The sequence below is a fragment of the Siphateles boraxobius genome, unplaced genomic scaffold (genome assembly GCF_051911475.1).
Source record: "Siphateles boraxobius isolate OS27281-9 unplaced genomic scaffold, OSU_SipBor_1 12, whole genome shotgun sequence".
Taxonomy (NCBI): Eukaryota; Metazoa; Chordata; class Actinopteri; order Cypriniformes; family Leuciscidae; genus Siphateles; species Siphateles boraxobius.
In genome coordinates, this window is record NW_027508722.1 from 11,850,838 (window position 1) to 11,872,212 (window position 21,375).

General features: G+C 37.0%; 2 protein-coding genes across 5 annotated transcripts in view; both read left to right on the forward strand.

Moving 5' to 3' along the window:
- The first annotated feature begins 1,165 nt into the window (after positions 1-1,165).
- Positions 1,166-13,757, forward strand: tcaim (T cell activation inhibitor, mitochondrial). Of its 4 annotated transcripts, XM_077208057.1 has the most exons (12): positions 1,186-1,283; positions 1,912-2,008; positions 2,276-2,318; positions 2,456-2,588; positions 3,086-3,236; positions 5,405-5,660; positions 6,366-6,488; positions 7,895-7,992; positions 8,092-8,183; positions 9,021-9,253; positions 11,016-11,147; positions 12,596-13,757. In XM_077208057.1, the coding sequence occupies exons 3-12, from the start codon at positions 2,287-2,289 to the stop codon at positions 12,819-12,821; spliced, it is 1,476 nt and encodes a 491-aa protein (XP_077064172.1). In that variant the 5' UTR covers positions 1,186-1,283; positions 1,912-2,008; positions 2,276-2,286; the 3' UTR covers positions 12,822-13,757. The 4 variants fall into 4 exon arrangements, with proteins under 4 accessions (XP_077064141.1, XP_077064151.1, XP_077064161.1 ...); XM_077208026.1 differs by lacking the exon at positions 1,912-2,008 and having other exon boundaries at positions 1,166-1,283; positions 2,273-2,318; positions 12,596-13,756; XM_077208036.1 differs by having other exon boundaries at positions 1,176-2,008.
- A 5,970-nt stretch (positions 13,758-19,727) lies between these two features.
- The window catches only part of trim71 (tripartite motif containing 71, E3 ubiquitin protein ligase), a 36,626-nt gene continuing 34,978 nt past the window's right edge, over positions 19,728-21,375 (forward strand). The window contains exon 1 of the mRNA XM_077207515.1: positions 19,728-21,289. Within this exon, the coding sequence (XP_077063630.1) occupies positions 20,570-21,289 (720 nt within the window). The 5' untranslated portion in view covers positions 19,728-20,569. The remainder of the gene's footprint in view (positions 21,290-21,375) is intronic.

Genomic DNA, 21,375 nt, shown 5'->3' on the forward strand with positions numbered 1-21,375 from the left:
TAATTGATCGACTGGGCAAAGCAAAATACCTGACGACCATTGATTCTGACGAGCATTCAGGACTCCATGGGAAATATTCCATTTTCGAGTTTTACCCTTTGGCCTGCATGGGGCACTGGCCACCTTTCAGAGGCTTATAGATCAGGTATGACGGCCTGTGACTTTCATTAGCCGCAGACTATTTCCAAGGGAAGTTCGGCATTCTACACTAGAGAAAGAGTGTTTGGCAATTAAATGGGCCCTAGACTACCTGAGATATTACCTACTGGGAAGGGAGTTCAAATTAGAAACGGACCATAAAGCTCTCCAGTCGTTGGAAAATATGAAAGATACCAATGGGAGGATCACACGGTGGTCTCTGGCTTTCCGGTTTACAGTCCAGCATGTTCCGGCAAGTCCAATGTGACTGCTGACTACTTCTCTCTTTGTATCCGCACCATCTATAGGTTATTAGTGTGTATATATATATATATATATATATATATATGTATATATATATATATATATATATATATATATATATATATATATATATATATATATATATTTAAAGATTGTGCCAATATTGCACTATGTTTGGAACATATTCATGATAGTATAGAACAGTATGTACAAATGTTCAGAAGGTGGTATATTGGTATATTGGGTTCTTTTTTTCTACCCAAATCCTAGGTTGATAAAAGATAAACAAATAGATGGTACTTTAGTAAAAATTTGTCAACCCAATATGATTGATTAAATCCACCCAATATGATTATGCTGGGTTAAATAAACAACCCAATTTGCTGGGTAAAATTAACCCAACATGTGTTCTGTCCCATATTTACCCAGCCCTTGGGCTAAAAACAATTTGGGTTGTTTTCAACCCTGTTTTTTTTAGAGTGCAGGCCACACATCAAATGTCATTGTGAACAATAGAAAAAACAAATAATATTAATCCTGAATAGCCTGCACTCAGTGCAACATCACAAAAAGTGGAAAGTAGCATTAATGCATTTGTAATGTGTTCAATTGACTTGATGTTAAATGTTTTTGATTTTCTAAGAAAGAAATATCGCAAAATAACCTATAGATGGCACTAGGACTGTCTGATTGCTCATAGAATGCACAGGAAAAGATGGACTGATGATTAGTTCTGCCTGGTTCATGTGAGCAGCTCTCGCTAGGCAGTTGATTACTCCTGTCGGGATGATTGGCCTGAACGGGGTAATGTTACAAGAGTTCATGCTGAGTTTTAACCATGGTTTTAAGCACAGCGAACACATGAGATTGCATAAGCACAGGTAATTGTATGGTGTTTTGGACATTTTTATCTCATGCTGACATGAATTGTGTGTGTGGCTGATTAAGTCTTGGACAGTTGTGTGTATTTTAAGAGCGCATAGAGTTTGTGTTTGTCCTTGTTTACAGTGTTTATCAGTGTTTATGTGTTGACTTGTGTGTATTGAATGCTGATTAAATCTTTTGTCTCTAAAGTATGAGTAGTATGCTGTTTTAGGGTGGAACCATTTCTCGTCGTGTTGTTTGTTTATGTGTCAAAACAAGAGGACTGTGATTACACTACCCACAGTATGTAGGTCAAGAACACACTTGTCTGCACCTGACCTGAGTTAACCGTCTCTGCTATGTTCAGTCAAGCCTTTGTTCATCCATAAATCCTAATATCTAATGCATGAAACTAATTAGTTGCACTGTCAGTCATTGTGATTATGGTGGTGTGTACCTGGTCTTTCAGAACAAGAAATATAAATAAATAGAAGTTGAATCCATGCATAAATCAAATAGGTCTAATTGGACTCATAGAGTTTAGATTTTTGGTATGTTTATGAATTAAACAAAATCCTCCTTTTTCCAGCGTATTTTGCAAATTTAAACCCTTTCCAAAAGTGACTGTTTGATTTTGAGATCCAGATTTTCAAACTGAGGACAATTGAGGGACTTAAACACAACTATTAAAAAAGGTTCAAACATTCACTAATGCTCCAGAAGTAAACACGATGCACAGGGGGTGAAAACTTTTTGAATTTGAAGATCACGGTAAATTTTACTTCATTTGTCTTCTGGGAAACATAAGTATCTTCTGTTGCTTCCGAAGGGCAGTACTGAATTAAAAAAAGAAGATATTTAAAGATTTTCATCCTGTTCAAATGATTAATTGATTCTGCAGACATGCAGTATACTGTATAATGTTTATCCTCTGATTTTGACCTGTTGAAGAGGCTAAAGTCTGTCATGCTTTTCCTTTCTCATGTGCCTTGAATTCTCTTGCCAGAAGTAAGTAACGTGATGTATGTGACCACCTTCCTGCGTTATATTAGGTACGTTGTATCCAAATTAAACAAAAAACGTATACACTATCATATTATAATCCTTTTAGACAGCTGCAAAGAAAATGTACAATGTTTTATTATTCCTGTCCTCATGCATCCAACCAATATCATTCTCATTCTTACAGGCTTGGTGGTAGATGCATTTCTGCTCGTGTCATTCAGAGAAGGAGTCTCTCAGGAGCGGATGCCATTAATGCCCTGCGGCCCTTTTACTTCGCTGTACATCCTGATTTCTTTGGCCAGCATCCAAGAGAAAGAGTAATACTATTTAAATAATGATATATTATATACACAAACATTTTAATTTAAAAAGCATGATATTAATGCTTGTTATATGTAAATATGGTAACACTTTACAATAGGTTTCATTTTCATTTGTTAACTTTAGTCAGTTAAAGTATTAACTAACATGAACTAACCATGAGTAATACATTTGTTACAGTATTTTTTAATCTTTGTTAAAGTTAGTTAATAAAAATACAGCTGTTCATTGTTTGGTCATGTTAGTTCACAGTGCATTAACTAATGTTAACTAATACAACTTTTGATTTTAATAAACTATTAGTAAATTAAATGAGCATTAACTAAGATTAATAAATGCTGTAGAAGTATTGTTCATTCTTAGTTCATGTAAACTAATGAAACCTTATTGTAAAGTGTTACCGTAAATATATATTTTTTTCCTTTTCCACATTTCTCTGCAGAGCAGTTGTAAGGAGTTTTTTTGTTTGTTTGTTTTGTTTTCTGTGTTATAGGGAGTGAATGAAAACTCCCTCCAAAGGCTGAATGGTTATCTGGAAAATCTTCAAAAACCTGGAGCGAGATCCCCCACACCCACAAACCTCACTTTTTATGTCAGGGACACAAAAGAAACAGCAGACTCCAGCAGTAGTCTGATAGCCTCAGGTAACACCAGTTCACCTCTGAATATCAGTCATTTTTACAGCTAAACTCCAATAAATAAATAAATAAAAGTCTCCTGAAGCCATGGGATTACATTGTTATAGAAACAGATTGTAATTGTTTGTTTTCCTTACTAAAGTCTTTAATTTCCTATTTTAACAGTTTTGACAGTATTAAGCAAAGATATCATTCAAACGTATCTAAAAAAAAATGATCTAAAAATTTTTTTCAAAAAAAGCAGAACCATTTTCAACATTGATAATAATAAGAAGGGTTTCTTAAACACCAAATTGGCATATTAGAATGCCACTAAATACTGGAGTAAGGCAGTGTGTCCACCAAAGTGTTTTTAGTCAACTGAAAATGGCAGGCGGTCTTCTGAAAAGGCCTAACTGAGGGCACAGTGGGACAGTGCTTCGGTGACACAGTGGTTTGGTTGCTATGATCGGTGAAAGTGTTACTAGCTTCTGAATTCGCAGATAGTTTTTTTTCTAAATATAAAAATATCGACACAATGTAAAGTACTTGTTCTGGCCCATGTTTTAAATGATTTTGTTCTGTTGTTGTGTTTGTTGTTGTTGTCTGTTGCCATTGTTCAAGCAGGATGTGGTGGTTGGTCGGTGTGGTATTTGTCCCGCCTCTCCTTCACTCTGATTGGATGTCTGTGTAAAACGCTTTTGAACTGTCTGCGCCAAGAAAAAAACGCCAAGCATTCAGCGTAAAATAGAAGCTCAGTATGGAAGCTTGTTTCTGCCACGGAATAAAAAAGATACAAAAGTTATTTAGATATTTAGATATAGGTATTTACAACTTTTTATCGTACAATTCTGACTATTTTTCCTCGCAGTTTTGAGTTAACATCTTGCAATTCTGACTTTTTTCCTCACAATTGTGAGAAATTAACTTAAAAATGCAAGAAAAAATTCAGGATTACGAGTTTATAACTCGCAACTCTGACTTTTTTTCAGAATTGCAAGATCCACTTCTGAGAAAAAAAGTCTGAATTAAGAGATATAAATTCACAATTCTGAGGGAAAAAATCTGTATTGCTATATGTAAATTTGCAATTGCAATAAAAAAAAGTCAGAATAGTGAGATTAAGGGTGTTTTCACACTTGACATGTTTGGTTTGATTAAAACGAACCCTGGTGTGATTGCTCTGTTAGTGCAGTTCATTTGAACAAGAGTCCTGGTGCACACCAAACAAGCGGACCAAGACCCATCAAAAGATTCAAAATGTAACTCTTGTGCGGTTTGAGTGAAATATGAACGCAACATGGATCGAAGTCTTGTAAACGAACCAAAAATCGGACATGATGTCACAAGATACAATCCTTAAAAGGAAGAAATGCTCAAGCATACCTGTTTTTTTCTCGTCATAGTCGTGATGTTACACATCACATTTCGGTACAGGCATTAGAACCACGTCTCCTCGCAGCAGATCTTCGCTTGTGTGTGAGAAAGAGGGATTCCTGCCGTTGTTTTGACTCCTTTACACATGTTATGAGCTCTTCACGAGTTCTCAGCTGGTCAAAATACCATCCCACATAGGTTACGCACATACAACGAGTGAATTTATCCCAGCACACAGCATTGTTTTGGATGTTCAGTAAGTTCGGTCATGAAATATATGCAATAAAAGCAGACCAATCAGGTTGTAAACATATCCCTGTGCATTTAGGTTTGGTGTTAAAATGTCAATGTGAACCCCTAGCGGACCAGGAATAAATGTTTTGATTTTCTTTTGGTCCGGACCAAACAAACCAACCAAACCAAACTAGTTTGAACACACCCTAAAAGTCGCAGAAACAAGCTTCCGTAGCTCAGCGCCTCGTCACATGGCGTTTTTAAATATGAAACAATTGAAAAAACAATTGAAAAAATACGGTGGCCTTGGGAAAAAAAATCCTTTTGGTGGAGACTCAGCCTGATGGCTGCAGACAATTCAGCTTTGCCATCACATGAATAAAATACATTTTAAATATATTGTAGCAATATTTCACAACATTACTCTTTTCAATGTATTTTTATTCAAATATATGCTGCCTTAATAAGCATAAGAGACTTTTTTTCAAAAACATTAAACAAAAATCGTACCGACCTCAAATGTTTGAATGGTAATGTTCTGTTTCCAATGCATGATTTTAATTGGAGAACCCTAAACTTCCCAGGATTCCGGTCGGTGAGTTTCACCCTGCAGTCTAAGGATGTTCTGAGCACAGTGCTGGATGTCCTGAGGTCCTGTAGCCTCTCGGTTGAACACATGCAGGATGTGCTCAAGGCTGAGACCAGGAAGAGCTCAACACAACAGCCTGAAACAGCTTTCTATCGGCCCATCAAATGGGACAAGAGTTATTACACTTTCACTGGCTTCAGGGACCCAGAGCAGGAGTTAGAGCAAGCCAAGAGAGTGGAGCCCACACTGAGGTATTGAGAGAGAGAGACAATTCACATTAATCTTTCTTTTTTAAGTCAGTTTAGGTTGCTTATTCACTCTTAGCACTACCACATGGCCATTTTTGGATGAGCTGTGCCTTTAATGTGTCAGACCACCTAACTGCTAGACGAGTGCTCTTGCAGCTTCTGTTAAAGGGGTTCTTTTATGCCTTTCCACTTTTTTAACTTTAGTTAGTGTGTAATGTTGCTGTTTGAGCGTTAAAAAAGATCTGAAAGGCTACAAAGCTCAAAGTCTACTCCAAAGGGAGATATTTTATTGAACAGAATCCCCTTTTAAAGAACTACAATGAATGTTTGGACAACAATGTAATTTTTCCAAATCTTATGAAGTCACAATGTTCCTCATTTAAATAATCTGCACCCATGGAATAAGCAAAAAAGGTGCGAGGCCTGGCTGAGCTGCATTAGAGAAGGCTATGTCAAAGAGACACTTTTTTTCAACATTTCCAAAACTCATTTGTTTGTCCTTACTAAGGCTGACATATGGTTCAAATTTATTTTAAACACTGTTATTGAAAATTATAAACACAACGTTTTTATCTAACGTTCAAGATCTATTATGTCAGACAAAGTTCATTTTCAATATTGTTTAATGAATCTGGGATACTGTATATAATGTTTCATTGAACTCATGCTGAAACATTGTTCACTTTCCTTCTTTGTGTTTATCTTCAGTTTCTGGCTGAGAAACAATGAGCCGGAGGCCACAAAGAAACAGAATGCCAGTCTTCCACGCCGTGAGGAGCTGAAAAGATTGAAAAGAGTGCTGATTCAGAAACTTGGTTTGTTGGATATCAGGTCAGCTCTAACTCAGACTAAGGTGCCTGTAAAGTGTGCTTGGCAATTTTTAATCACCAAGTATATTTTAGTTTAATGTAATGTTAATGCTCAAGACTAGCAGCCCTCTAATCGGTAATTCTTCAGTTAATGGTGAACTTGAACTCCTTAAAACCGTTTGATCAATGTTAAAACATTTACCACATGTCCTGGAAAGAGTTCAATCATAGCATTAGTCAACCTTTAAGTGACATTTTTGTTATAATGTCTTTTATATCAAGTTTTTCTTTTTTGGGAGTTAGCTTTGCTAGCGAACTCCAGATCAATTAATCAGTAGTCAATTATCTTTGAATTTATAAGATTTAAACTATTCTCAGATGATGAAGTAAAATCTAAAAAAAAAGTGACTACATCATTTACAAATTAAGTATTAAATAGGTTGAGATAGGTTCTTTAGCTTAAATTTTTTTTTTTTTTACTTTAAATCTGTTATAGAAAAGATTTGACAAAGATATACATTTTGAAAAGAAATGAAAAAAAGTATGAAATTGATTTTAAAGCTATCTTGATTTTGTTTTCTTTAAAATCATCCAAGCAACTGCACCCATGTAATTAAAGGGTAACTAAACCCCTGGTCAGAGCCTGACTCCACCCACTGGCAATATTTGAAAAATGCTGGAAAAGTGGGCAGAGCCCAGCGGAGGGGGGCGTGCACCTGAGATGCATCTCTTTGTATGGAACCTGCCTACGTCACCAGCAACAACCGCTGCGTCACGAACCACCGCAAGCATCCAATAGGAAAATTCAACTACAGTAGCCACCGTTCAACCTGAAGAGGGCAGCACTCAGACGTTTTTAAACCATATATTGGTTGACATTTGTGTTTTTTAATCCTTTTATTGTGCAAGGATGCATTCAGTTGATCAGAAGTGATGGTAAATTAAAATGCTATACACGATTTCTATTTCAAATTAATGCTGTTCTTTAAAACTTTCCATTCATCAAAGAATCCTGAAAAAAACGTATTACGGTTTTCACAAAAATGTTGAGCAGCGCAACTGTTTTTAACTTTTATGATAATGATAAAAAAATCTTTCTTGAGCACCAAATAAGCATATTAGAATGATTTTTGAAGGATCCTGTGACACTGGAGAAATGGCTGCTAAAAATTCAGCTTTGCATCACAGAAAGAAATGACATTTTAAAATGTACTAAAACAGACATTTTCACTATCATTTTCAAATTGAAAATTAAATGCAGCTTAAAAACAACCCTATATTTTTAAACAGTAGTGTATGTCTGCTAATTCAGGTATGTGTAAAACTAGAAGTCGCAGACCTGTTGGACACAGTATCTTGTGTTGTTCTTACATCCTGCTGTCAGTATGTTCACAGTGTTTAATCATCATGTGATTCTCTGTCCTGTAGGTGGCAGCGCAAATGGGGAGTTTCGCACAAATGCTGTCAGCTGCAGAGTCTGATTCGTCTCTCCACACAAAACCCTGAGGCTCTGCACCACCTGAGAGGTAACCATGGAAATACAATTCATGAGATGGGATTAGACTGATTAAATGTTCAGTGGCACAAGTATTTACTAAATTTCCCCTCTCTCTCTCAAAACATAGGACACATAATAGTTTTTACTGACCAATCAGGGATGAATGCCTCGGGGCATGTAATGTTAGGAACAATGGATGTCCACCATCAATGGTCAAAGGTACAGCTTTTTTATTAACCAGTGTCAAGGTTAATATTTACTTTTAAAAAAGCTTAAAGGGATAGTTCACCCCATAATGAAAATTCTGTCATTAATTACTCACCCGTAAAACTTTCGTTCATCTTCAGAACACAAATGAAGATCTTTTTGATGAAATTTGAGAGCTTTCTGTCCCTCCATTGCTACGCCACTACCACTTTGACGCTTCAAAAAGTTCATAAAGAGATCGTAAAACTAAGCTATATGAATTGAGCGCTTAAGTCCAAATATTCTGAAGAGACTCTCCCTTTTTTATGATGAACAGAGTGAATTTAAGCTTTTTATTCAAATTTAAACATTGATCAGCGAACATAAACAGAAGCTCAACCGAACCTGTTTGACGTGCAAGAATGAACCTCATTGGTTCATGAGGAAGCTCAAACGTGCTGCGTAACACGAGAATGAACCTCATTGGTTCTTGCACGTCAAGCGAACATGCTTGAGCTTCCGTTTACTACAACTGATGGGTGAAAAGCCAAAATTCAATTTGTTCATCATAATAAAGCGATCGTGCCTCTCCCAGAAAATTTGGACCAAACGATTCATGGACTAAACCGCTCAATTCATATGGATTAGTTTTACGATCTCTTTATGAACTTTTTAAAGCGTCACAATGCTCAGATTTCATCAAAAAGATCTTCAATTGTGTTCCGAAGATGAACGAAAGTCTTACGGGTTTGGAACGACATGAGGGTGAGTAAATAATTACAGAATTGTCATTATGGGGTGAACTAACCCTTTAAAATATCATGGCAAACATTTATGCTGACTATGAGGCTTGTCCATGTGTATGTTCAGCTCTTTGAAAGATTACAGAGTTACAGAAGCCTGTTCCAGCAGTCGGATTGGCTGAAGGAGCGCATCAGTCACCTTCTGGGAGGGATTCAGGTGATCCACATCAAGCGGTTGGGTCCAGCTCTGCCTCTGGAGGAACACTACAGTACCCTCAACACCTTCCACAAGAGACTGTTGCCTCAGCGCCTCTACCTGCACCCCCGCAGCCTGCAAGGCCTCACGATGACCTTGGAAAAGTAAATGCTCGTATACTTTCAGTCCAGCTATTTGCTCATGTGTAGTTCTTTTGTTTACAACCTTCAACTATGAGGGGTAGGGCGCTCAGAAATGCTCTAGATCTCATCATTGAGCCTCAGTGATAGCAGGCTTGAGCAGTGCTTACTTGAGCAGTGCAGACAAGTCTTAGTTAACATCAAATCAAAGTAGTTACTTTTTTAATAAATGTCCCTGATTTTGTCCATGTTTTATGAGGGCATGTTTTTCAAAAGAAAAAATTTCAGCAACACTTTTTTCGATGGTCCCCTTTAGACATTCTACTGACTATGAGTAACTTTGCAACTTCATGTCAACTTATTCTGCTGACCCAAACAGTCTATCAATACTCTAATACTCTATTTGTACTCTGATTACAGTTAGTAGACGTGTAGGTGCAATGTTACTTATAGTCAACAGAATATTTAAAGGGGAGCATCAAAATAAAGAGTTGTATCAGCAACCGCACCAACATGAATTACTAAAAAATCTTGGATCAGGAAATATTTTTCTCCACCTCTGAACCAACTTTTTTTCTTCAGAAATTGTTTTTATTTACTCAGGTTTGGGGTTTGTAAGATATTTTTTTGTGTGAAAAAAGTCTTTATGCTCAGCAAGGCTGCATTTATTTGATCAAATAAAGTAAAAAAAAAAATATATATATATATATATATTGTAAAATATTATTACATTTTAAAACTATTTAAAACTAATTTATTCCTGTGATAGTTGCTCAAAAAACGTTTCTTATTATTTTTATGTTGAAAACAGTTGTACTGCTTAATATCTTTGTAGAAACTGATACATTTTTTCATGCTCAAGAGAACACCAGTTATTTAAAACAGGTTTGTTTAGTAACGGTGTTCAAATGGGAATCTGTTGTAACATTGTCTTTTACTGTCACCTCAATTTAATTCGTCCTTGCTGAATAAAAGTATTAATTTTTTTTTTTTTTTAAACAAGCAAGCAAAAACAACATTTGAACGGTGGTATATTATAATAAAAAAATATTTAAATATAAGATATATATTAAAAAAGAAAGGCAATAATTTCATAGCCTACGACAGCCCAATGAAATCTGTATGGGTAAAATCTAACTACCCTAACATTATGTGGCCAAAATTCACGATTGACAGGCTGTAAAGTAGCTGTGTGATCTGACATAAATTGCAGATATGATATTATAGTAGATGTTTTATTTGTGTCCTCCCGGTTATTTATTTAATTAGCTATTTTCTTCTAGTGCCATCAGCCAATCAGAAACCACCCAACTTATAATAACTGCAAAAATAATTACAGTATGTGCTTAGAGTTAAAAGAACGTATTGTCTGTTTGTGTGGCCGCTTACATGGTTATCATTCTAGCAATAATTATTAATTATGTGAAAAGGCCTTTAGATTCATGAGTGCAATTGTCTCAATTGCATTTGGTGCAGCAAGTAACATTACAAGAAAATATTTAATTATAGTAGCTTTAAATGGATTGCTATGGGAAATATATTGTACAGAATAGTATTCCACTGAAAGGACAAGATAAACATAAAAATGAAACAGAAGAGAGACCATACTGGACTGTTAACAACAGATTGTAGATGAATGGCATCATCTTAGTTCCTGCGGTTCCCTCTGTTCTATTCATTTCTGTCGTATTTCTGACTGATACATCCTCCCTGTTCACTGAGAAGGCTTTGTGCTGCTTAATGTCCCGTCAATCATTGTTTTTACTATTCTGTTCTGTTGCCATAGTGACCGCTCCACCCCCTGCCTGCATGAGATGGGCCACTTCATCATCCCCACTATGTGTGACACCCTCCAGCTGCAGAACTTCCTCCAGAGCCAGGCCCAGGAGGCCCGGAGACGCATGCAACGCAAAGACAAGTGAGTGCTTGACCTATCGGTGCTCATTAACATGACATCAAAATTGACCATAATCTGTGTTGATGGTATTAAAGGGATAGTTCACCCCAAAATGAAAATTCTGTCATCATTTACTCACCCTCAAGTTGTTCCAAACCTGTATGGTGCCCATTGACTTCCATGGCATTTTTTTTTTTTTTTTTGGAAGTCAATGGGGTCCATCAACTGTTTGGTTACCCATATTCTTCAAAATATCTTTTGTGTTCAACAGAACAAAGACATTCATACAGGTTTGGAACAATTTGAGGCTGAGTAAATGATGACAGAATTTTCATTTTTTGTGTAAACTATCCCTTTAATGTGCACGAATCATCAGTAAATTATTCTATAGACCAAACATGAAATGAATAAGCCTCAGGCTGAAGGAAATGCAAATGTACAGTAGAGGGCACAGCTCAAACAAACCTTTCAGCTTTGCTGCCATTCTGGATCGCAGAAGTTTAGAATGCAGGAGAATAAAGTAAATGAAAAACAAATTAAACTCAAATGTTATGTAAAGTAATTTTTGCTTATTTGGTATGGTTGAATTGGATAATGGATGGCCAGCAGCAAAGATATTGGTTAATAAAATTAGATTAAATACATAAAGTGTATTCTGTAATTTAACATTTAACTATTGCAGGTTAGGGTAATATTCTGAGTCTGCATTTCACTGTTTTTATTCATTTTGAGGGATACTGAATATTTTTTGTCTGCAAGTGAGATGAGTAAATGCATGCTTACATTTAGTCTACAGTAACCATGATGTTTACATAGCGCACTGTACTTACTCCCAGTGTCTCAGCATTGGGACTAGAGGTGTCAGTCGATAAATGGGAAAACAAAGTATCTTGTGTTACTTGTTGGAAAAACTTTGTTGTAAATTTAAAGTAACTGACGTTACTTGTAATGCATTGCCCTCAACACTGTAACTCGGTACTTAAATATATAATTACACTGTAATAATGACACCTTAAAATAAAGTGGGTTACACTTTATTTGGTTACACATTGTGTAAAGTGTCATTGTTACAGTGTAATTATATATTTCAGTACTGAGTAATAGTAATTAACAGTACTTACTATAGGGTTAGATTAGGATTTGGTTTAGGGTTAGTTGCATGTAATTATGCATAATTTACAAAATAACAACGACACTAATAAATTGTTACCTTAAAATGTAACCGTTTATTTTAAAGGGTCCCTGTTACAGTGTAATTATACAGTTATGTACTGAGTAATAACTTGTACTTACTATAGGTTTAGGATTAGTGTTTTTTTAATGTTAAGTTACTTGTAGTAATGCGTAATGGTAAAGATATGTTAAAAATGTAATGGGGACAGTGTAAAATAAAGCGTTACCTATTTTTGTAATGTAGCCACGGTTTAAAACCGTCTTTCATTAAAATGGAAAATATTCCATGTATGCAGGTTGGAGGCAGAGGAAGAAGACCTGATTTGGAGTTGTCTGCAGGACCTGTCTCTGCGCAGTCTGTCTAAAGAGCCCAGCGTGTCGAGCAGTCAGATGATCCCCTGCTGCAGGCGTCTGATGGAGGAGAGATCCCCTCAGATGCAGGGCCTTCGTCTCTGCGTCTCTCACTTCTATTCAGTCATGCAGGATGGGGATCTGTGTATTCCCTGGGACTGGAAAGGCTGAAGAACGCTGAACTTTATTAGTCATGTAGTCACTATAAGATTTTGAGATTTTGGAAACGGCCTGTTGTGTAGGCATAATTATATATGCACTTTGGTTCTAAAATACCTGCACATGGTGTTGTGCTTTTCAGCCAGTGGGCCCCAGTAATGTGATGTTATACCTTAACACAGAAAGTTGATTATTGATGGTTTTAACTGCCAACCAAATACATTACTCATCATGTCTCAATATGTTATAAAAATAGCTTTTGAAAGTACTGATAAGGCTCTTTTTTTGCCTTGAAACAATCAGTTGCTGTATTTTAACATACAACTTTGACTTATATATATATATATATATATATATATACACACACATTTTGGTTGATTCTGGTTTTCACTGTTCTGCTGGATTGATGCTCCATATGAGTGACTGCTTGAGTCTTTATTTCAACACCTGAATGTTCCTGATTCACAGGAGATAGACTCATTTACTTGTATCTAACGGTGCCACAATCTAAAAATCACAGTCAAAATTAAAATGAAGTGTTTGGGGAAATTATTTGTTTTTCTAAATGCTAAATGCGAGTGTCTATATTCACAGTATTCAGAAATGGAAACGTGTTCTCTGCAGATGTAGAGTCTGTACATTATCAATCCTAAATGCTGTAATACTGTCTGTTTTGAGATGTAGTGTACAGTGTATCTATATTGTTTGCTGCTATTGCATTTTAAAGCTTTATAATGTGACATCTGTATGTATAAATATCCAACTGTGTAACCACAAAGTTCAAACAATGGTTCAAGTGTTCATGGTTATTATGTTTTTGAAGATTTTGTTCATTGTGACGGTCCATGAATTTCCCACTCTAACAGATATGAAATGTAATAATTCAGTTGTGTCAATATGAATGTGTATAATACTAATATTATTCTATCACATTTTTTATTTGTATTAATGTTGAAAACAACCTCTCTGCTTAATGTTTCATGATTGCCACAATAAAACTTTTTTTAGGATTTTTCAGTATCAATTTCTTTCTTTTTTCGTACTGACCCCAAACGATTGGTGCATGAGAGTTTCCACACAAATGTTAAGCAACAAAAATGGTTGTCAACCTTGATAATAACAAATATTTCTTGAGCACCCAATCAGCATATTAGAAGGATTTCTGAAGGATCATGTGACACTGAAGACTGTTCAGCTTTGCCATCAGAGAAATAAATTATACATTAAAAAAAAAAAAAGTTATTTTAAAGTGTAATAATGTTTCACATAATTGCTTTTTTTATTGTTTCTTTTACTATTTTTCATCAAATAAATACAGCCTTGGTAAGCATACGATATTTCTTTCAAAAGATTAATAAGTGTCAATTATTCCAAACCTTTAACTGTTAGTGTAGATGTTATTTAAAACGTCTCAAAGCTGAACTTGCAGGCACCCACACATTTTAGAGAATGATCTCATCCCTGCATGACTGAATGTGAACCATCACTTTCAACTGTCACCTGTGAGTGTGTTCATGGTCTGTGTCGCTGTACTGTCTGCTTTCAGACAGATTTACACATGGAGGATTGAGACAGAGGTTATCAGCAAGCAGATCACAGTCCAGACAGAAGTATTCGCTTCCCTGTGGGCAGGGAGGATTTTCTGGTTTCTTTTCATTTTAGTCATTATGCATCAAAAACTGCCTGAAGTCTGTAATTATCATTAAGAGTGAAACTATTTGAAAATACTTGAATATCTACTAATCAACCGTTGTTGTTGGAGCTGCAAACAAACAACCAATTACATATTGCAGAGATGGATAGATCTAAAACACTACCATTCAAAAGTTTGGGGTCATATGTTTATTTATTATTTTTTATAATTCATACTTTTATTCAGCAAGGATGCATTTCAAAAGAAACAGTAAAGACATTTATAGTTTTAAATTCAAATAAAGGCTGTTGGCTTGAACTTTCTATTCATCAAATAATCCAGAAAAAAAGATGTTTCATGGTTTCCAGATTGATATTATGCAGCAAAACTGTCTTCAATAAAAACATTATAAATACCTGATCATCAATAATAATTAATAACAAATCAGCATATTAGAATGATTTCTGAAAGATGCAGAAAATGTAGGTTTATCATCACAGGAGTAAATTATATTTTTTTTAAATAAAAGCTCTTTTAAATTGTAGTAATATTTCTCAATATTAATCTAGATCAAATAAATGCAGCCTTGGTGATATGTATTTCAAAAACGTTTAACCAATTTAGTAGCGTCTTTATTGAAGGCTTCATGTGTTCTTGTATTCAGTACCAATACTTTGCCCCAAAGGTCACAAATATGGCGGATGAGTCGTGTGAATGAAATATACGCAATAATATATCTTTCTGCCAACATTCCATGTATTTTCAGCTGTGTATTTTTCAAAGCAATAGTGAAAGCTATCTTAGAGACTTTCACACGCTAAACAGGAGACTAATTATCAATTAGTCAGGACAACAGTGATCCGACAGGGTACGACTGGACAGGACTCTTTGTTAGTTAAGTGGATATAAATGTAATCCCGTGATTAAGACGGGCCTGAGGAAACCCCTGCTGATAACGAATCTATCAATTGCATTGTAGAGGTGTAAGCACATTAAACCAATCAAAAATGGACAACCACGTACAGACAGTTACATTGGGCTACGTCACAATACAGTCACAAAGGAACATTCACTTCTGACCCCAAAGATGATTTGGACTTTAATAAAACAACCCATAACATGTTGATACATGAATTAATTGTCAGAAAAATCTAATTAGGGGCCCAGCACCAGAGGTGCGGAGGCACCTATTGTAACTGTTCCGGTTCTTATTCTTCTTATTCTTCCGACTGGGCGTCTATGGCAGCCCATAGAACCGTTTGTGGGAAAGTTGTTTTGGTTTGACATTCTGATAGAGGACAGTCCCAACATTAAATACACCAATTTTTGTGTTTCTAACTCATTCCCTCTAACGCCACCACCTGTCCAAAATTTCACTTTTATTATGCTAATAACTTTTGAACCGTTAGGCCAATCAACAAAATTATTTTTTCCTCGGATTTCAGAACTCATGCCGATTCGGTTGCACCCTATGACACCATTTTGAATTGTTCAAAAAACCTACTTTTTCGAACTCGTCCTAGACGGTTTGTCTGATTTTCACCAAAATTGCACCAGATCATCTTCTGGCAGTGGGGACCAAAAGTTATGGAATTTAAGTTGATTCGTCAAACCGTTTTCGATAAACACACGAACAAATTTTACGTAGCCTTGTGGTTACGGTTTGTATAGCCTTACGGTTTGTATAGCGTTGTGATTTAGCGCTTAAAAAACATTTGCCGATATCTTCGAAATTGTTAGTCCGATCGAGACGAAACCACGATCAGAAGTTTGGAAACATAGGTCGCTGGCTATACGCTAATGCCCAAATGCCAGAATATTGATAGTAAGTGGTAGTAAAATCCAATCAAAGTCATGTGTCAGTCATTTTTTATATATTTTTTTTTCATATAAATGTCTATAACTCCGAAGTGAATTGAGATATTTTCACCAAATTTGGCACACACATGTATGGGCTCATTCTCAGGACACATGAAAAGAATTGTGGGATTTTGCCTCTTGGTGGCGCTATAATAGAACAAAACATGAAATTCCCATTGACTTCGATACAGTTTTGTGATGTAAAATGCTATACTTAACAAATGCATTGCCGTTACATTATGAAACTCAGAATTTCCCTCCAGCACCATCCCCTGAAGGTACTCAAAAGATTTCGAGACAGCGCCACCTGTTGGTCAAAAGTTATAATTAAATTTCCAAAAATGCTAATTACTTTTGAATAGATATGCCTATTGTAATGACACTGGTCTTAATAGATTCCTTGGGTCATGCCGAGAACATAGATGCCAATTTTGACGTATTTGGACGAACTTCCTGTCCACCATCTTGATTTTTATTAAATACCTACTTTTTCAAACTCCTCCAAGGCCGTTTGTCCGATTTTCACCAAATTCGAATCGTATCATCTCCAGACCGTGCTGAATAAAAGTTATGGATTTCGTGTTGATAGATGAAACCGTTTTCGTATACCACAGCATCAAATTTGAGGCATGCTGCCAAAATGACTATTCAGACTTTATCTCTGCAATGCCTTCACATTTTGACACTAAACTTTGTATGTGTCATTGTCACCTCACTCTGACCTCATCACATCTATTTCGTAACTGTGCAGCCCTATTTGTCGAAAGTGATAAACCATTAAATCATATTTTTAGTTAATGTATATGATTTTTCAGCCATTGTGCCAAAATTCTCTTAAAATGTCTTTAATTGCTCCTTGCTGCAGTTGTTCTGCCACTCCCACTCATGATGGCATCTGTTGCCGCTTCTTGCGCTTGGCCCCGGTAATGGCTGCTTGCAGCTATATTTCTTTCAAATGAAACTGTTTGAACCTTTAAGACAAGTTAATTCACATGTATATTTTATAGCACTTTATTATGTTTCAAAGCAATTCAAATTCAAATTCTGTAGCAAGTTAAGAGTGTTGATTAAATTCGGTTCAATAACTGTTTAAAGTTCATTATGAAACAAGTTTATGATCCTTGATCCAAGATCTATGATCATATATACTGTACATATATCATGAGCTACATTCAACATTCATAACATATTTGATACATCAGGCTTTAATGGCCATAGGAGAATATGGAACAAAAAAAAAACCCTGCCAAAGGAGTAAAAATATGCAATTTGATGCAGTTTCTGATACTCATATGAGCAAAAAGGTATGAAGTTAGAAATTCTGATAGCTTGTAATGTAAATCAGTGGGCTCTTTATAACAGTATAGCAGACTACTTACACAAAATGCATATAAATATAATTTGTCACTCTTTATCTCCCAATTATATGTCTTAGCAAGATTACATTTAAATGCTTTAATGATCAAAGCTCTGTAGGTCTTTAGACTTATACTAAAAGGCATTTTACTTGCTAAAAAGTACACTATAAAAAAATTCCTTCTTAAACCTGAAGTTTAGATCTTGCCTTAAATTGTGTATAATCAACTTGGTTGAACAAGTCATTGCTTTAAGTCAATTGCTTTAATTATTTTGATTAATTTAAAGTAATGTAAAAACACCAAGTTGCTATGACTTATTTATCGTATAATTTTTTTAACAGTAACTATAATTCAGAAAAAAGAAGGCATGTAGTAGATTGTGTACAACAGCAAAGTTTTGATCATGTTGATAATTAAGAAATTAGCGTATAGGACTAGCTCTTTCCTGGGCCTGAGAAAGAACCAGCGCTTCATTACATAGATCCACCCTCGCACGTACACATAACCCCGGGCCACATCGCCTGTGGTCATTTCCACCATGTGACATGACCCTTTCCTTGCTTTGCTTGGTTTTGCTGAGCCTCTGCCCTCACCCAACCCCCCGTTTTCCTCATCTAGATCAATGGAATGTCCTTGGGATGGCCAGAGCGCTGCAGCTGAGTGTGGGCAGCCTCCACTACCCCTAATCCCAGCCATAATAATGGGGTCATAAGGTCCCTCCCAAAGCCCTGTCATTCAGCCTGGCATCCCACTGCTTTATTGGGCAGCCTGCATCTGGAGCCTGAGCCCCAGCGAGAAGCTTCCTCCCTTGTCACAAGAGCCACCCCAGCACCCCGTTCTAAGTGCCCATAAATGCACACAAAAGCCAGTCCTACATGTGGTAGCTATCTATTACAGGAGGGGCCCTCAGGAGGCGTATAGCATCGATTACAAAAAGGTTGAGATTGATTTCATAGGTTCAGGTGTGGGTGGGAAATTAGCATGTACTGTTGAGAGATGGCGGCTGGGAGATTTAATGAGAAATAATGAGAGGACAAAGGGATCTTCATGTCCTAGAACATGTTTACCAACCTTTTTGTCCTATGTAACCCTACGGTCCCATCAATAATGCTCAATCAGCCCTTCACCGACACCGAAACAGAACTGTGTTCCTTTTAAATAACATTCCGCTCCATCTCATTGTCACAATTAGCTGAAAAATCATGAATCATTGTTTTATTTAAACAAAAAGAGAAGACAATATAATAATAATAATAATAATAATAATAATAATAATAATAATAAAAAAACATATATGCCAGTGATATTGCTAAAAAAACAATTGGAATATGGAAAATAAAATAAAACTTTAAATATCATGCTCGATATCATGTAGCATTGATTTTCCCTTCAAAATGGAGCATTCACATGGCCTTTAATTACTATTTTTACTAAATTTGTTGTGTTTACTTTATTGTCATTTTAGTAGTTGCCTTTTTAATAATATGTATGTAAAGATTGTATTGATTTTTATATCAGTTTTAGTTATTTTAGAAGCCTATATCAAATTTACCTAAATTAAAATGAAAATGTTGTATTGACAACTAGCTGAAATTATCATCAGTCATACAGTTACATTTAGCAAAGGAACCTATTCACATTTGTAAAGGAGCAAGACACATGCAGGAACATAATATGGGATGACAAACATGGCTGCAATCGAATACAATAGATATTTTGACACAGAGAAACATAAGCTTTGGTCTTTATGTTGTTTCCTAAAATACGTAATACAAATAAATTATAAATTTTTCGGCATGCGCAGATACATAATACTAGAGCAAAAGACAGAAAGGATCCAAAAAAAACGAAATCTCATCTATGAGAACAACAAACAAAACGATACACTACAGGACAAATCCTAAATAATATCTTATAATTAGTCTCTTTGAGCACCATGTATTCTGCTGCCCATTAAAAAAAGCATTTTTTTTGGTCACTGAATATGTAGACTAGTATTTTATTAGTCAATGCCATGCCTAACCCCGCCCCCTCGCAACACAAACCCCGCCCCTCTAAAGTGTTCTCAGGCGGAAGTGCGCGCTGGGCTTTTTTAGTATGGACGCGTTCTCTTGATGGTCACGAGCTGTAGAATATTCGTACGCGCGAGCGTCATTCTCAAAGAAAATGAATGCGGATTGAAGCGGCACGCGGGGAGAGAGCGTTTGTTTTGCGCTGCAAACGCGAGACGAATATGGGCACTTGCATTTGAAACCTCGGGAACGAGTGGAAACCAAAGGTTGAATGGTTACTTTATTCCCCTCGCCAAACTGTTACTGGTAGCGGACTCGGAGAAGTTAAAGGGGCTTTTTCACCTTTAGCCTCATCACAGTAACAGGATTTTGAGGGGCGCTCCGTGCTAACGAGCTACATGGGACATACTTTGAATTATTTAATTGGGGCTCGCGCAAGCGCGAATCGAGAATAATGACGCGCAGATGGTAGACTAAAGCGCGTTCATGGAAAACGGACACATTTGCGTTTGGAAAGAGAAAAACTGACAGTGTATCGAGCGCGTTTGGTCCCTCGTCATGCGGCGGTGGGGGAGGATCGGAGCAGGGACCTCTCAGCGGATTTCATGTTTCGCAACAATGTTAATGCCCCACAACGAGGGATTATAAGGCCTCAGAATGACACTTGCTTTCCAAATGGTTAAAGTGCACTCGAGAAGTTGTGTATAGAGTTTGTTCTGCGAGCGGCAACGAAACCAGAGCTCCCAATTCAATCTAAATGTATCAAACGGGAATGCATATATCAAGTGTCGTTGAATGTAGCTCTCAGTGCAGCATGTACACTCTATGACTACATTGCTTGCTTTGAATTGATCAGGGAACTATTTCGACAGCCTCCGTGTGTCTTAACGCGTCTTTATGTGTGAAGTTATTCTGTGGTCCTCTGCACAAATGGCGTCTTTCCCAGACTCCGACCTGCAAACATGTCCGTTGTGCAAGGAGCTGTGCGGCTGCTCTGCTCCGATCTCCTCCAATTCATCTACCTCCTCCTCTTCCTCACATACCTCCAACTCCTCATCTACCTCATCCACCAGGAGACTGCACGTCCTGCCATGTCTGCACGCCTTCTGCAGGCAATGCCTGGAGGGCCACCGGAGCCCCGGTGACCCTCTGAAGCTCAGATGCCCCACATGCGACCAAAAAGTGTCTTTGTCGGAATCAGGCGTGGACGCGCTGCCCTCCTCCAATTTTCTGTTCAGCAACCTTCTGGATGTGGTGGTCTCTGCTGAGGAACAGGGCAAGAACGGGCGATCTTTATCGGCGGTCCATCATGGTGGTCTTCTGAGACCCCAGCACCTCTCGGACCCTCAGTGCAGCTCTTGTGATGAGGGGAACCCCGCTACCTCTCACTGCCTGGACTGCCAGGAGTACCTGTGCGATAACTGCGTGCGGGCCCACCAGAGGGTCCGACTCACAAAAGACCACTTCATCGAGGGGCTGATGGAGAGCTTGCACCTGGCCAACCGCTCCAGCAACTCCAACACCCCCGTCAACATCTCCCAGTCCTTCCATAACAGCTTCTCCATGCTGAATGTGTTCCAGGAGAGGGTGGAGTTCTGCCAGCAACATGATAACGCGGTGAGTTCGGTCTACAATTCACTGCATGTTCCGATTATTTTGTCTAGTGGTTAAATATCTCGGCTGCTCACTGGAAGGTTGTAGGT